Source organism: Nymphaea colorata, chromosome 9 (assembly GCF_008831285.2).
Source record: "Nymphaea colorata isolate Beijing-Zhang1983 chromosome 9, ASM883128v2, whole genome shotgun sequence".
Taxonomy (NCBI): Eukaryota; Viridiplantae; Streptophyta; class Magnoliopsida; order Nymphaeales; family Nymphaeaceae; genus Nymphaea; species Nymphaea colorata.
Window position 1 is genome coordinate 21,789,590 of NC_045146.1, and position 15,786 is coordinate 21,805,375.

The window sequence follows — 15,786 nt, forward strand, 5'->3', positions numbered from 1 at the left end:
ATTGAGTAAAATGCATTCTTCAAACTATTAAATCCGACTCTACCGGAGTCTTAAGTTTGAAAGCAGTTCCAAATATAACAGTCAATCACCATCAGGTGTTTGGCATGTTGTTATTTGCAGTTCAAGACATGCTACCGAAAGTAAATCGGAGTAATTATTTCTCAAACGTAAACGGCTTGAATAATCACTTTGAAACCTAAATGAGTTCACTGTCAATGTGAAACCTAATCCAGTTTATTCTTAAAGTAGTCTACTTTGATGGGTCACATAGGATTTTATATGGATCTAAGATTCAAAATTTCAGAAATTCTTTTAAGCTATCGTGCTCTTCATGCATTTGAAAAGCTGGACTGGGATATGGATTAGTATGTTTTCAATTATGTAAATCCAATCCTGAAGTTAACAAGTCTGCAAAACAATAAAGAACATTGGCTTTTTTGGAAGCAATTGCTCTTTGCAACCGGTTCCCTGTTAGTATTGAAGTTGGCATCTGTTGAACCTGGAATTAAATTCGAGGTTGATATTGCCACAACTGTCCTCATTGTGTGTGTGTATGTGGGTTGGCAACGGCTCGTTCCAGCTTTACATCGATTCATGTTGTGGCATTGCAACCCACTTTGGAAATAGTTGTTCATTCATTAAAAATGAACAGCCGGAACAATGGTTATTTATCTCTCTGACAATGATCTTCTAATCTTCATTCCAGACTGATCCGAAGCTCCGAGCCTCCAAACCGTATCTATTACTTATTACATGAAATAATTCCCAGTCCATCTTCACGGCTCGAATGCGCAATCATGGATAATATGTTCATATATTATTATATATACATACCAACTAATTGGAAGTTGATAATTTTAGGGGGCATACCATCAGCTGGGGCGTTCGAAGATGACAACCTATACCAAACTCGCAGGTTAAAAGGCGAGTGCATCAATCCTTATCTCTTATATCCTAGATCTTGGCTTCCATAGTGGGAGTCCCTATAGAGTGGGTCCGATCTTGCACGTCAAAAATGCTATTTCAGAAGGCATTAACAACTTATGCGTTGAACTATATGCTCTTGTTCACGCGACATGGAATCATGCATGCACGGACAGCTATTATTCCTCGTCCGGCACTTTTGATTCGGGCCGGCTCCGGTGGTCCCTTGCTGTCTGCTTCGATAAACTACAATTCGATTCGGGTGTCGTCCACCTTCATACAAAGTGTCCACAAACCAACTCTATAGTTCCATATGCTAACACTGGTAGTGGAAGAAACTGGAACTTAGTATACATGCACAAGCAAAACGACGATGAGGAGAAATCGTTCGAACAAAAAAAAAAAACGAGAATCTTTCTTCTTTTTTTATGGCTCCCATCCATCTTTACTATCGTCCATCAGTTTACCCACTACATAAAACCAATTTCGCCCCTCCTCCGTTACAAGTTACATACAAGGCCATTCATGGCTTAACTACAGTCACACTCCAACCCACACAAGAAACTATTGGAAAAAGCAAAAGCATCTCTGAATATTCTATGAATGATTCCCCCCACTACCAACTTTACATCTCCCTCTCCAGGTCCTGTAACATCAACCATCGTTCTGTCAAGTTCCACTAGGAGAAACAGAAGTATCAAAAGAAATTTACAAGCATAACTGAAGGATCAGAAAGAAAGGGTCCATTTAATTCTGTGAAGAATTTATTGGTTTAACAACATTAAGGTATGCATAGTTATAGCACGAGAGTTTAATAATGGATTAATGATAATAATCTGTGTTACTTCAAAGCAAGAGAAGTTTAATCAGCTATTGTGTATGATTGAGATTATGAGAAGAACTGAGTCAGAAGAGGACAAGTACACTAGGTCCATATGCACAAAAATACAAGATACGCAAGGAAACAAAATACTTACATTTACAAATATGCATGCCAAATTTGGCAATTAACAGAGTGCCAGTCATTGCAGGCAACTGAGAATCAAGCCACTCGTGGCACCCTCCGGCTGACTACTGGAACCTTTCTGCTACTCTAATTATGGGTTGCACTGCACTTTCATGAAATGCTGGGAAGATTGTTGCTCCATTACCATTAACCCCTGATGGCAGACCGCACGGGTTTGAACTACTCTTGGACGTTTGATCAAGCAGTTGTACCAGGGACATGAATACGTCCATCCTGGTTACATCCCGATTTGCCTGTCGTGATAGTATAACCAACCAAATTATTAGGTAAATAAAAAGAAAATTATCAGTATATGACATGATATGGCGAGGCCATCTAGGACATGAAACCACCTCAACAATAAAGTGTGCCCATATCTTTCCATTTCGAGCTTCCATGACTCCCTTGAGAATGGTAAGTCCAAATCCTCGAATTATGTCTGCTATCTCCAAAAAGAAACCTCGTTCTTCACATAGCATCTAGGGAAACAAGAAATTGAGCATCAGACATTCTAATTCAAAGGAAATATACTACTGGTGCGGAGAGGGTAATAAGACCATCAATAAGCACCAGACTATAAGCTCCATGCAGAAGATTCTACCTCAATAAGCATTTGACCAGGTTGACTGAGATCCTCCACAATGATAGGTGATACTACAGATTGATGACCGAGCTCAAATCCCCAAGTTGCACCAGCACCGCACTGCAAGTCGATGCTTAAAAGTCAAATCAGTATACATTCCATCTTCTCTACAGAGACATTGGAGAACAATATCTGTTAATCGCAAAAAAAACTCCATTTTTGGAATTTGTGGCTTTTGTGCATAGAGCACACGACAGATGAGACATCTCACCTTTGGCGCTCTAGCATGCTTCAGCTGGTCAGCATGCTTCGCAACGCTTTGTAAGAAAACCATGTGTTTGATAGTGCGGTCCAGAAGAGCATCAATGCTACACTGCAAAACCAAAAGTTTCAGTGATGAGTTATAAGTGAAAGAAGAAGATTACAGGTAAGATACCTTTGCTCCATTAGGGACAATCTCTCGCAGTTCCTTCATGCGGTCTTGAATCTGCTGGCGATCTTTAGGCCGGGGGCGGGTACTTTCTCCAGGTCTAGCTCTCTTCCTGTTAGTCTTGACTGGTTCATCAATTTTCTTCTTTTCACTTAGAGAAATCTCAGCACCAATGCTATGACTACCTTCAACCCAGGAGCTAAATTGGGACATTGAGGGCAGACCATCTGATGGGTAATGTGCAGTTTTCTCATCACTGATATCAGGCAACGGTGGTGAATCTGCATTTTCTCTCATAGGGGATTGTTTTTCAAATTGCACCTGAATGTTGGGCACAGACGTGCCGTTTGCTTTAGTGAAAGTGGACTTCGATAAGGTATCATCTGAGTCACGATTAATAGGAGCACATTGGACCTTAGCAACAACAGCATCTAACAGATTTTCAGAGCACATGTCCAGATAACTTCGATCAAAATTCACTAATGGATGTGCCTCCAATTCTGGGAAGGACACTGAGAGGCTGGCGTCAAAGTTAGCAGGGTTGCCATCTCTTGCCGGGAGTAAGCTATCATCCCAGAATGGAAGGCCATGGGTGCGCTTAAACTTTAGACCTAAACTATCGTACAAGTCCCCATTTGTAGTCGATTGCAAAGGCATGTTGATCATGCTTTTTTTATCATCACATAAGATGCTACTGGAGTTTGAGCTTTCTCTGCCAGTGCCGGAACTAGAAAGGGAGGATGTAGCCATATTATTTACTGGGATGCCTCCAAATGCAGTCTCAGCCTCCATTCGAACAAAACCAGATGACAACGAGCCAGCTACAAGTGCTTCTGACACATCGCTATTCAATGAATTTATCACGTTGTCATATAAATCCAACTGAAAGGAATTCCACGCACCCTGGTCATGGATCATGTCTCTCTTGGAAAGTGTTTCACATGTTAATTTTTGACGGAGTCCATGAGAGTCTGTTGGTTCACTTTCATTTCGAGGAACACAAAATGCTTCCATGGAATAGTAAACAGATGTTTGACCGTTGATTGCTCTATCCGTCACATATTGAGGATTGTTAACAGGAAGAGAGCCATTATCAGCTGATTTGTTGAGAGCACACAAAGGAGTAATCAAGGGTGATGTTGAACAAAACAAGTTAGCCTGATCTTGAATAGCCAACTCTGAGAGTAGCTGATGCTCGATGGCATCCAGAGATGGAAGGCTACTAGTAGATGAACTGATCCCAGGACAAGAATGCTGATAGCAATTGCCAGAAGCAGGATTAGAATGTGAGACTACTTTTGATAATTGTATACCAGGACCCTGAACGGCCGCTTGAGATCTTGCGACAGATGATTTTAATTGGCTAATGAGCTGTGAGGAGTTCATGTCAGATGCCTTATACTCGAGCAAATTGCCAGGGCTTTTAGCACCATTGCGGAAACCGGAAAATGTTTGTGTCAATGAAGCAAGAGGCTGCACATTTTCCATGTCAGGCTTCAGGGTAGAGAAACCTGAAACACGAGGGAGACCTTGCAAATTTACCATCAAATCTTTGAGGTTCTGGCTGCCCAAAGCCATGGTTCCTCCGAAATTGGTGTTTCCCAACATTACAAGAGAAGCATGATTTCTTGGTGGTTCAGAACACTGAGATGACTGATTACAGGTGCTCTGAATAGATAAAGCAGCCTCAGTTAGATCCCATAATTGTGTATTGGACTGCAAATGCTGCAAAGAAACATGAAGCCATCAATGTCAAGGAAAACAATGTACAATAAAAAAATGTGGACCGAAAATTATCTTGTGAATGTACCTTTGGCGTAATTTTGCAAAGCTTAATCAAGAAAGGGAGTTATACTGGGATTCAAGTTTGGCGTTACATAGTAGATAATAACCGCACTTAAATTCATGCATCCAAACTTCCAAATACTCATGGATAAGGCCTCATATACTTGGCGTAGACAGATGCTCATAAAAAGCTATTATACTGTCAACCTGTAAGTCGGCACTCATATATACAACATCTTAATACATGAGACTGTTTAAATACGATCAACCGTGACTAGTTCGCCTTTACTACAGTTTGCTATATTTCAAAGACAAAATACCAACAATAAGAACCGTTTAAAGAATGATACAGGTCTACGTCGGAATGGAAGACGTATTTTTGCCAATTCATGCTGAAACTGAGAAGGGAGGAAGCCTATAAATAACATCGTATTACAAAGAATGTGAAGAATGGATCGATGCATTAACATTTATGTTGGTAGAAAGCAATTAATCTCACGCCGAACAGGATGAACGCAAACACGGCCTAATATGAGACGGGTCAAACGTATCCAAGATGATGCAACACGCACCATCACGGGAATCCATCACCGCACGATCCAAAGTAAGCACGTAAAGGCCATCACGGTACATCTTTACAGACCGCGTAGCCATTTCAGAACAATTTTTATTTTTGTAACATCCCAGGCATCAAGACTTTAAAGGTAAAAACGTTTTTTCATGTAGTAATTCGTTCATTCCAGGCGATCGAACATCCGGCTGAACCCTTTAGCTTCTTAGATACTGGCATCCATTTTTGTTTCCTTCCCCCATTTTTATACGGCTAATAGGCTAATGCAATTACCAAAATGTCCTGACATGCTAAAAGGAGAGACGAAAGCTCAGCAACCAGCGGAAGAGGAACGGAACTAAGAAAGGCTTACACTTACAGGAGATTCCGGCGCGCGAACCTGCAGATGCCGGCACAAAAACCGTCATCTTCTCCCAGATCATGTCAAGGCTCTTCTTGGCGAAGAAGTTTTGATTAATTGATTCTACAGCTATCGAAGACCAACTACGAAGACGTCTTCCTCTGGGACTCCCTCTAGCTATGAGTAGGATGTTTTGAAGCGTCTTCACTTGGAATTAAAGACTTTTCTGCAGAACCCAGAAATAGGTCATAACCACTTCAAGGAGATTTCGCAAGGTCACTGGAAGCACTGAAGCAGAAATACTATAAAAGCCCCAGAATGAAGAACTACGCAGTTTCTGTGAATAAGGCGTTGAACAGAAAATGGCCTCCGAAAATCCGAAGACGTCTCCCGATAAAGGGGAAAGGCTAGTTCTAAAAATACCAGGAAACGCGTATGCGTTTCACAAATCTATAGAGCGCAAGCAAGAGTGAAGGTATTTCCCGTATTTTCCCTTCGGAAGAAACGGGAAAAAGAAAAGGAAAGTGAAAAAAAAAAAAAAAGGAAAAGGAAAAAGTAGTTTCCGGAGAAAGAAAAGTTAGTCTGAAGGAGTTTAAAGACTGAAAACGCGTTTAGAACGGTTAGGAAGGTGCAGAAGACAAAATGATGGTTTTCCAAGCATCGGAAAGGAACAACGACGATATCCTTACTCACACAAGCGCATCTCGAAGCAGAGACGGCTGCATTTAATGCGTCGGACAAGTAAAACCAGTTTTCCGAGCGGTTTCCCGGCAAAAAACCGTAGCTCGTCACCTCACCTCGACGCAATACAGTCGCGTCCGGATCTCTATCACTCTATGATGAAGGAAACACCCGCATTCGCAGCGCTCTCGACTACGATGAAGGTTCTCCTGGCGGTCCTGCCGCGGAAACACACTCGTCTCTCTACCGCTTCGCTCCACAACCGGCTGGAGAGCAGGCCCCGGAGACAGAGATCCAGCGTCTTAGCAGCGGAGAGCGGCTCCAGGACGCGGGATCGTCGCCGTCATCGTCACTGGGAAGAAAATCACCCGCAGCGAAATGCAGAGTAAAACCGACGTCCAGAAGACGCCGGAAAATCAAAAAGTGGTCGTTTTACCGGTGCTGATCCGTGACTAGGACGAACCGGACGCCACCGATCCTCCACATCCTGAAGCGTTTCCTCTTCGGAACTTCCTCCGGCCACACCTTGAGGAGACGAGATCCCTTCAAAACAAACAGACACAAAAAGAGAGACAGAAGGAATGGGAGGGGGGTGAGAGAAAAGAGAGATTTCGGCTCCGTCTCGAAATGCCGGTTAACGGGCAGCGGCCCCCTGCTTATATGAAAAAGATGGCGCGGAACTTTTTTTTTTTTTTTGGCCCCTTTTTCACGCCGCTTATTTTTTAGTTTTATTATTATTTTATTTATTTCATTCGAAAGGAGATGGAATTTTTGCCGGCTGCGTTTTCGCTGGGAACTCCGATATGCCAAGGGCTGTCATATAAGAAAACGCTCCTTTCCATAGAAAATAACCATGCTACCCCCCCGCTCTCCTGATTTCGCCCTTCGCATCTGGAGCAAATTTCCATGCTGCCATCCCGGTCACCTGGGTTCGGCCGTCCCGGATCTTTTCTTCCTCCAATTGTGAATATCGATATGGATGTGGACTCGGACCCGGTATACTCCCGTCGCTGCAGCCTACAATGTTTATAGGGCTGCACAAGGAGCCGAGCCAACTAAGGCTCCCCTCAAACTTGTTCTCAAAAACTAAACTTGGCTCGTGATGGATTTGTTTATAAACAAGTCGAGTTACAAAATACTTGAAACAATAAGCGAGTCGAGTTTGAGTTTTAGGAACTTGTCTCGTTTATATTCGACTTGACTCGCAAACTAGTACTCTATATAATATTTTAAAAACTTGTTTTACGAGTTACACCAGTTAACATTTACAGGTACATAAGCCTGGCATCGGCCCGACCTAGCCGGATAACGAGTCGGGCCAAGGCCAGCCCGACATCTAAAACTAGGGCGCGGGGGCCGGCGTGATTATATTAAAAAAATATTTTTAATATAAAATAATATAAAAATAATTAATTGTAATAAAGTATTATATATATATAATATTAATAGAAATTTTAAAAAAAATTATTATCGAGCCCACCCGAGTGATCCCGATAACGAGTCACTCGAGTCGGTCCGATAACGAGTCGGGCCGGCCCTGGTCTTATTTTTTTGGGCTCGAGTCAGGCCGGGTACCAGGCGGCGGTGAGGCCCGGTGCTCAGGCTTATTTACACGAGTTGAACGAGTTAATGCTTATACATTAACACTAAACGAATTAAATTGATTAAACAAATTGAATTGAAACTCAATTTTGTGTAGTCGAGTCGAACTCGAGCTTGCTATAAAGAGCTGGAGTCCAGTTCGAGTTCAAGTTTTTTGAGTCGAGTTGAGTTCGAACTGACCAAGCTCGGGCTCTACTCGGCTCAAGTACAACCCTTGTCTCATTCATAAAAGGCGTTTTTAACAGCTCAAATTTATGCGAGTGAAGTATTCACCAGCTTAAGTACAATTATTGGGAATAAAGGGCTATTTGGCAACAATAATAACTCATTAAGTACTAAGGCGGTTTTTAGTCTCAAATTAAATATTATTTACAAAATTAACGCCCTAAAAAAAAATTCAGCAAACAAAATGATTATGTTAGAACTTGATTCGTTCCCACCATTCATATTTATCCGTGTATAGATATCATCTTTTAACTTACTCACAAGTTACTCACAAGTTTATAAGGATGAAGACATACCAATATGGAGGATGTTTCGGCTAAAATGTGGAGTCCCCTGCTAAGTAGAAAAGGTCAAAAAGTTCAATACTGTGCCGTTAAAAATAATATGCCAAGAATCTGCCTAACCTTACCATGCAAATAAACAAAAAAAAAAAAAAAAGTGATTTTCTTATACTTGACAAGATAATGACAATTGAAGAAAATATATAAAATAACATATCGTCTATATGCTGAAGCAGATATGACATCACGAACTCCAAGCCTTGTGGCGACAAAGATTTTATGGCCTTTTTCTGATTACATGGATCCAAAATTTGGCAACTTTTGGCAATTGATAGATTCACGAAATCGCTGACAGACGTAGCGTAAGGCAGATAAAAGCAATTGATGTGACCCATGAAAGCGGTGATGTATCCGACTCGAAGCAACGCTATTATGGCAAAACAATGCGGGGTGAGAAAGAGAGATATCGTTTCATTATATTCTTATTTTAGTTGCATATTTAAGAAAAATGAGATTTATGTACCGAATTTATTGGTTTATCTGCTAGCTGCGGATATCGTGTAAGACGACCATCACCACAATTGGAAACTCATGCAAAAAAAAAGGTGAGGGAAGTTTTATATACCATAAGATTGACGACGGCGATTATGCGATAAGGATGATCTTGGTAAGAAAAGACGTAGTATTATATTGTTGAAAGAGAAAGAGAGAGAGAGAGATGGAGATGATTGAAAGGTTTGCTTTTGACTTTAAATCCATGATTAGTGCATCATAATCATTATGATGCACACAAAGTGCACTTAGATTTTCTTGGAGATTTGGTGCTTTTTTATTGCTTGATTTTTTTTTAATGCATGCCATACAGTATTATGAAGATGTAAAACCTTCCAGGTGCCAACAACAGGAGGTGCATTTGCCTGCCCACACTGGTCCAGAAAAATCTTCTTCATCATTCTTACTCACCATTCCACCCAAGATGGAGCTCAGGCGCTGCCGGAGAAGTGACCGGTCCGGCGCAAGTCCACCCACTGAAATCCGAACGGCGACTATGCTCCCATGGCAGAAGGGTGATATATCCCCGGGTCTCGGGCTAAATCCCAAGGCCAGGACGACAAGGGAAGGGCAGGGGCGAAGATGGTACGGGCAAGGACAAAAGGGAAGCGAGCGGAGGAGACCGCTAGCGGTGCGAAAGAGGTTGGTGGAGGGCGAGAGAGAGAGATGACGATGCCTGACGACTGAGGGTGGTCCCGAGGGGTGGCGAGACTATTCCGGCGAGGTTACCGGGGAATCCACCCAGGCCGGGCGGCCGGCGTCTCGGGCGGCGAGTCCCGCCGGTGGTCCCCAGGAGAGAAGGCTTGGTGTGGGGTTCGTAGGTGTCACTCTCTGACCGCTCCCCTGACGCTTGCCCCCTCCCTCGGTCACCGAGTCGACCCCAAATTTCGAAGAGAATAGACAGGGCAGGGCAGTGACAGATTATTTTTTTATTACCATACTAATAATAATATATAAACAAATGAATAAATAGTAACTTTTCTTGGGGCTTGGATGCCCAACTTAATGACCTCGACCTACCTATAACATATGCATAATATTTGATATGAATATACTTAAAACTAAACATGAGGACAAATAAAAAGCCTTCAAAATAGTTTTGAATAATAAAAATAATGGTGTGTGGTGCATGGCACCTCAGCTTGGTGGTGAATGCAGACTGATTTCTTTACAAACAAAAGGTGATTGTTATTGTTGCGTATATAAATAAGGGAGAGGACAAACATGTGAGTGTAATGAACCAATGGGAAGAGCGCGTACCGAGGCACTTGTTCCCGCTTTTCGTATTAAATTAAGCAAAAATAATTCTTTTTCACTGAAAAAGAAGGTCGCGAGGAGCCCTCGACCTTCGACCCCTTGGAAATTCTAGTCCTTCCTTGCGTTAGTATTTTATTGGGGATATCATAAAAGTATCCGATTTCCTAAGTATTTACTCACGGCCACCTAAATCATCTATTATTACATCTAGCTACTGAACATCATAACTTTGACCTTTGAAAGCGCTACCAATGAAAATAGTGACCAGATGTTATAGTTTTTTTTATTCGCAGAGTGTTCCTCAATGAATAGATCAGTTGTTTAATGTTTCCTCACAGAAAGAGAGTGTGTTTTATCGAAAAAGGGAAGCAAATGGGGCAGTATGCTGTATTATGGAATATAAGTTGGGGGGGATTTTGTAAATTTTTATTTATTTATTTCTTTTAAGACTTTTTTAGAATCGATTATGGGGATTCATGAGAGACCATGATGCCAGAGAGCACTGAGGATTGTAGTGGCGAGACTCCTCGTCGGGATCAATTCAGTGCTTTTGAGAACGGTTGAAGAACAAAACAGGGATGTGTCAGATTTTCTGTGCCTGTGCTTTTTTTATATATACATATATATGTGTGTGTGTAGAGAAAGAGGAGGGAAAGAAGGGCTCGTAAAATAATTATTTATATTTTTCTTCCAACAATAATTGCTTATTGTTAATATTTTTGTATGACCTATATGACTTGTAAGAGTAAAAATACAAAGTATACTGTCTGACTGCTTGGTTAATCTATATCAAAAATGAGGTATATTTGTGCAATATTAAAATCAATATGATACTAAAAATATTTAATTTTAACATACACATTTTTACTTGCATTCTACGGTCATACCATTTGCCTTTTTTTACATGAAATCTACAGCCGAGGTTGGTCATACTATGGAACAGCCAAATATGTGCCACTATGCGAAGCATAAATGACAGCAAACAGAAAAAAAGCAAAAGCGACACCTGTAGGATGACATAATGATAAGGAAAAACTTGTGTCCCCTTATAAGTGAAAATGAATCATAACTATTTTTTCAATGACATTTATTACATATCATTCATTGCCATTTCACTCCTCTCCTTTTTCATCTTTATATACAACAACATTTACTAGACCCATCTTTATGATTGAAAACATTTGAAACAGAATACACGTAATGTCATCCCCGTGCAAGATTACTTGGGATACATGCAATCTAAAAACAAGTTACCAAATAGCTGCATTTTTCATCTCTCTTGGAAACAGCTTCATGTGCATAAGATGCTTTTTTGTTGTTATAGTGTGTGATTATATATATATATATATATATATCTAGAGAGAGAGAGAGAGAGAGAGAGAGTTTTAAGGAATCCACTACATAAAGTGTGTGTATATATATATATATATATATATATATAGTGAGAGAGAGTATTTTAAGGGATCCACCACATAACTGGTCCCAAACTATCCTCTATTCTTGGGGTAGGCAAAGTGAGAAACAGTGGCTGAGCACATAGGCCATGACCAAAGAAGCAAGGTAGGTTGCCCCTGCTATGGTGGTAGCTTCATAGGGTAACATGGATGGCATGATTATCATGTTGCCCCTAATAATCTCCCAGATCAATGTTCCAAAATTTTTGGGCAATACAACACTAGCCTATTCAATAATTTAATGTCAGAAGCTCAACCTCCCAAATAATACTACTTTAAGAGTAAGCTAATCATGTTTAAGATATGTGTTTATTATTTAAAAATTACTAATAAACAATTCTTTATTAACTTAGGAAAAAATGATATATATCATATTCACGTACATAACCTACTGAAAAGCATCACATAAATCTCATAACAATTCTCCATTAAAATATGAGAAATGGCCCATTAACATAGAAATATATATATATATATATATATATATATATATATATATATATATATATATATATATATATATATATATATATATAAAGAGAGAGAGAGAGAGAAAAGTGGGTTTGATGCGTTGGACACCATAGAGGGCTAAGAGTCCCAACAGCAAGGGTGGCATGTATAATTGTTCATCATGAAGTGGATGATCGGTTGGCAAGGCCCAAGAGAAACGTTATCAATCTCAAGCAAAAAATAAGTAATTTTTGGTATGAACGGTGCAACTTTAATTTGGCATGAACTGTTAGGTACTTCTATAACCCTAAGCTGCCCATAGTCGAGGAAAAAAAAAATATACTTCATGAAATAAAATAATAGGAAGAGTATTTAATCATATTGCCCAATAACAAAGTCGAAGCTCCTACCATTTCCATCCTCCTTAGAGTTAGGGGTGAAGAGAAGCTCAAGTTGAGTCAGCTCGAGCTCGGCTCACTAATGAAACCTTGAACTCAAGAATAGATCAATAGAAGCAGCTCGAGCTCGACTTGATTAAGGCTCGACAAACTCGTTCAAATAGAATTGATATTCATTGTTACGTGTTTAGCTCGAACTTGACTCGATTAAGGCTCGACAAACTCGATTAAGGCTTGAGCTTGACTCAACAGTTACGTGTTGAGCTCGAACTCAACTCGATCATTTGAATGAGTTGACTCATGAATTCGAGCTCGACTCGTTAAGCAAATGACTCGGCTCGAACTCATTCACGAGCCGAGCATTAACAAGTCGAGCTCGAGTAGATCGACTCGTTGTAGAGTACCATGTCTGCTCATGAGGGGTGATGACCACAATATATTTCAACTTGCATATCAATGTCTCCTTTTTTTTTTATCATATGATAGAACAACAGTATCACACTTAACAGGTATGGGTACTTTTAATCAAAGGGCATTTCAAAAAAGCAACATTGTGTTGTTTTTAAAGTCATGATACAAAAAACACTGAGAATTCTCAAAAATATTGTGATGTTTCAATAATCTAGGCAGTGAACTAGGAGTTAAGGGAGACAAAGAATAAAACAATAGTTGTCATGTAGCAAAAGGATACATGTATGGTGTGACACAGGAGAATGAGAATCTTGACTTTTGGCGAATGGCAGATATGACAAGGCAAGGGAGGGAGTAGGGTAGGGGCAAGGGACACTCAATTGAAAACAAGGGGCATTGGGATTCTTTGGTCCACCAAGTACCCCATTTCAGGAATGGACACAGCAGAGGGCACAGCCTTTTTCTTTTCTGGAGTGGTCTCCTTGGACCACTCCTGTCCTCCTTTGCCCTAAGCAAAGGCTAGGGCTTTGGCTTTGCCTTCAAAATGGACCACTCCCCCTTCTTTGCCCTCATCTGGGAAAGGGCGCTTCTCTCTAAAAGAGGGTGGGCGAGGGCCCCCCCCCCCCCCCCCCTTGTTGCTTTCTTGTCAGCAAATGCATCCAATGCCAATTAAAAAAAAAAAATATTTCAGTTTGATGTCTCTCCTTAAAAGAGACAATTTTTATATGTGCATACTTCTTAGATTGTTTTCTCATAAAGAAAATTTGTTCCCATTGCCTAAAATTAATGTTTGGATGTCGATTTGATGTTGGCCTGTGAAAAGGTGTATCTTTGGATGCTACCATTGAGCCAGACCCAGTTTTATTTTTATTTTTTTCTTTTAGTGTTCCCATGTTTGTTAGTGCTCTGGAAACACTAAAATAAAGGGGGGGGATGTCATTTTCTTCTTTGAGGGAGATGGGAAAGTTTACCTTGGATTCTCTTGAGTTCTTCTTTCTAGGAAAATGAAGCTGATCTAGCAAAAAAAACACAAAGTTCAGTTTTAAGCACGTCATTCTCAACAGAAATTGAAAAATAAAGAAGAGTTGTTCTTGTACTTTTTTGATAAACCAGCAGAAAATCTTCACTTTGGTAGTCCTAGAGCATTAGGTCAGAGACAGAAAAAAAAAACCAGATAGATTAAATGAGATAATTAAAGTATTTTTTAAAATAAGTTGATGGAAAACATTTACTAAGTTTATCAATTTTTCGGAGTTGAATGGTGTTCACGTGTTTCATAAAAGCATGTTTTACATTAAACTATTTTTACAAATATGATGTTTATATTTTGTTAAAAATATTTTTTAAATAAAAATTTAAAGGTTCTGGTTTTTGTCTCTTCTCCCTCTCTCTCTCTCTCTCTCTCTCTATATATATATATATATATATATATATATATAAACGCTAAACGCATCCACTATATAAAATTTTTGTCGTATTCTCATATATAAACCCAAATAAGGTTCCACTAGCAAATTTGAAGTACAACAAAGGGGAGGAAAGAGAAGAGAAAAGATTTTGCGTTTTTGTTGTCATCGACCCGAAAAGCTTATCCTAAACTGTCAAAATTTTCAAAGCCGGCATGAATATTTTTCCAAAAGCTAGTGGATTCTCAATCTTTGAAACTTCTGGAAGCCATATTTTTCTCCATCTCATTCTGTGAATCCGGCTGATTTCATAACTTGGGAGAGCATGCAATTCTTAGTGGGTCGGTAAAGCTGCTGCTGCTGCTGCTGCTTATAGAGAGAGAAAAGGCAAATGCGAGCTGAAGCATGGACGGAAAGAGGAGAAAAGAAAGAACGAAAGAAGAGCAGCCCTACCAGTTGGTGATGGAAATCGAAGGGGCCGTTCCCATTTCTCTAAGCAATTTGGAACCTCCATTCACGTCCGTTTCTGACCAATTCGAGAGAGAGAGAGAGAGAGAGAGGAAGAGGGGATGATGATTCTGTCTGCTGGAGACTGCAAGTGTACATTCTCTTCATCATGACTTGGAGATACAGGTCAAAATTAATGGACGAAAAGGAGATGAGAAGCGACAAAGGCATTATAAGAGGAGATAAAAGATGAAGATTTCTGCGATCTTCTCTTCCCAACATCCTTCCTTGGCGTTGCTCTCTCTTCCTTACATCATCCATAACATGCATTGCGGAAAGGCACTCTTATCAGTATTATTGTGAAGACGATTGTATACCAAAAGGAGAGGCCAAAGAGTTCTTGCTTTTTCGTAAAGTAGCTCATCCCCATGAAGCCCTAGGCGATGCAACTGTGTGTGCGTGCACGCATGCACGTGTACATGCACGACAGGTGACGTATATTTCTATTTTATGTCTCCCCATTGGATAAGTTTTGGCAAAATCAAAAGAATAATGAACTCCTTCACTTTCTGTTGGTGATCTTATCCAAAGTAATGCTCTCTGCCCACTAAAATATATATATATATACTTCATCAAACAACACTAATGGTAGTAGCCACTGAACATTAAAATGAAGGGCGATGAGTTCGTTGATATCTTCTGAAATGTGATCGATCAAATTGCATGATCCTTGGTCACAAAATTATGCTTTGAGATTGTGTTTGCGTGAGCACCATAATGAATTGTTTTTCCTTTCTAGGAAAAGAGATGCGTTGGATTCTCCAGATCCCGATTGACGGGGGCCGCACCTTGGAAAAGTCTGCCGGAAGCTTCCAGTTTTGGATCGGGATTTGGTGGCACTACTTCTGCAAGTTGCTCAACTTCTCTGCTGGCTAGTTTCGTAGTTAAGCAGCCATGGCGATTGTTCTCATCTCTTTAGAATT

At 40.3% G+C, this 15,786-nt stretch overlaps 1 protein-coding gene across 5 annotated transcripts; it reads right to left on the reverse strand.

Moving 5' to 3' along the window:
* Positions 1-1,322: 1,322 nt before the first annotated feature.
* On the reverse strand, positions 1,323-6,942 carry LOC116259982 (transcription factor bHLH155-like). 5 transcript variants are annotated; one of them, XM_031638024.2, is made up of 8 exons: positions 6,757-6,942; positions 5,658-5,865; positions 2,950-4,668; positions 2,785-2,886; positions 2,532-2,633; positions 2,284-2,409; positions 1,902-2,184; positions 1,323-1,570 (listed from the first exon to the last, which is right to left on the reverse strand). In XM_031638024.2, the coding sequence occupies exons 3-7, from the start codon at positions 4,549-4,551 to the stop codon at positions 1,996-1,998; spliced, it is 2,121 nt and encodes a 706-aa protein (XP_031493884.1). In that variant the 5' UTR covers positions 4,552-4,668; positions 5,658-5,865; positions 6,757-6,942; the 3' UTR covers positions 1,323-1,570; positions 1,902-1,995. The 5 variants fall into 5 exon arrangements, with proteins under 5 accessions (XP_031493884.1, XP_031493888.1, XP_031493883.1 ...); XM_031638028.2 differs by having other exon boundaries at positions 2,950-4,611; positions 6,437-6,942; XM_031638023.2 differs by having other exon boundaries at positions 6,437-6,942.
* Between the last annotated feature and the right edge of the window lie 8,844 nt (positions 6,943-15,786).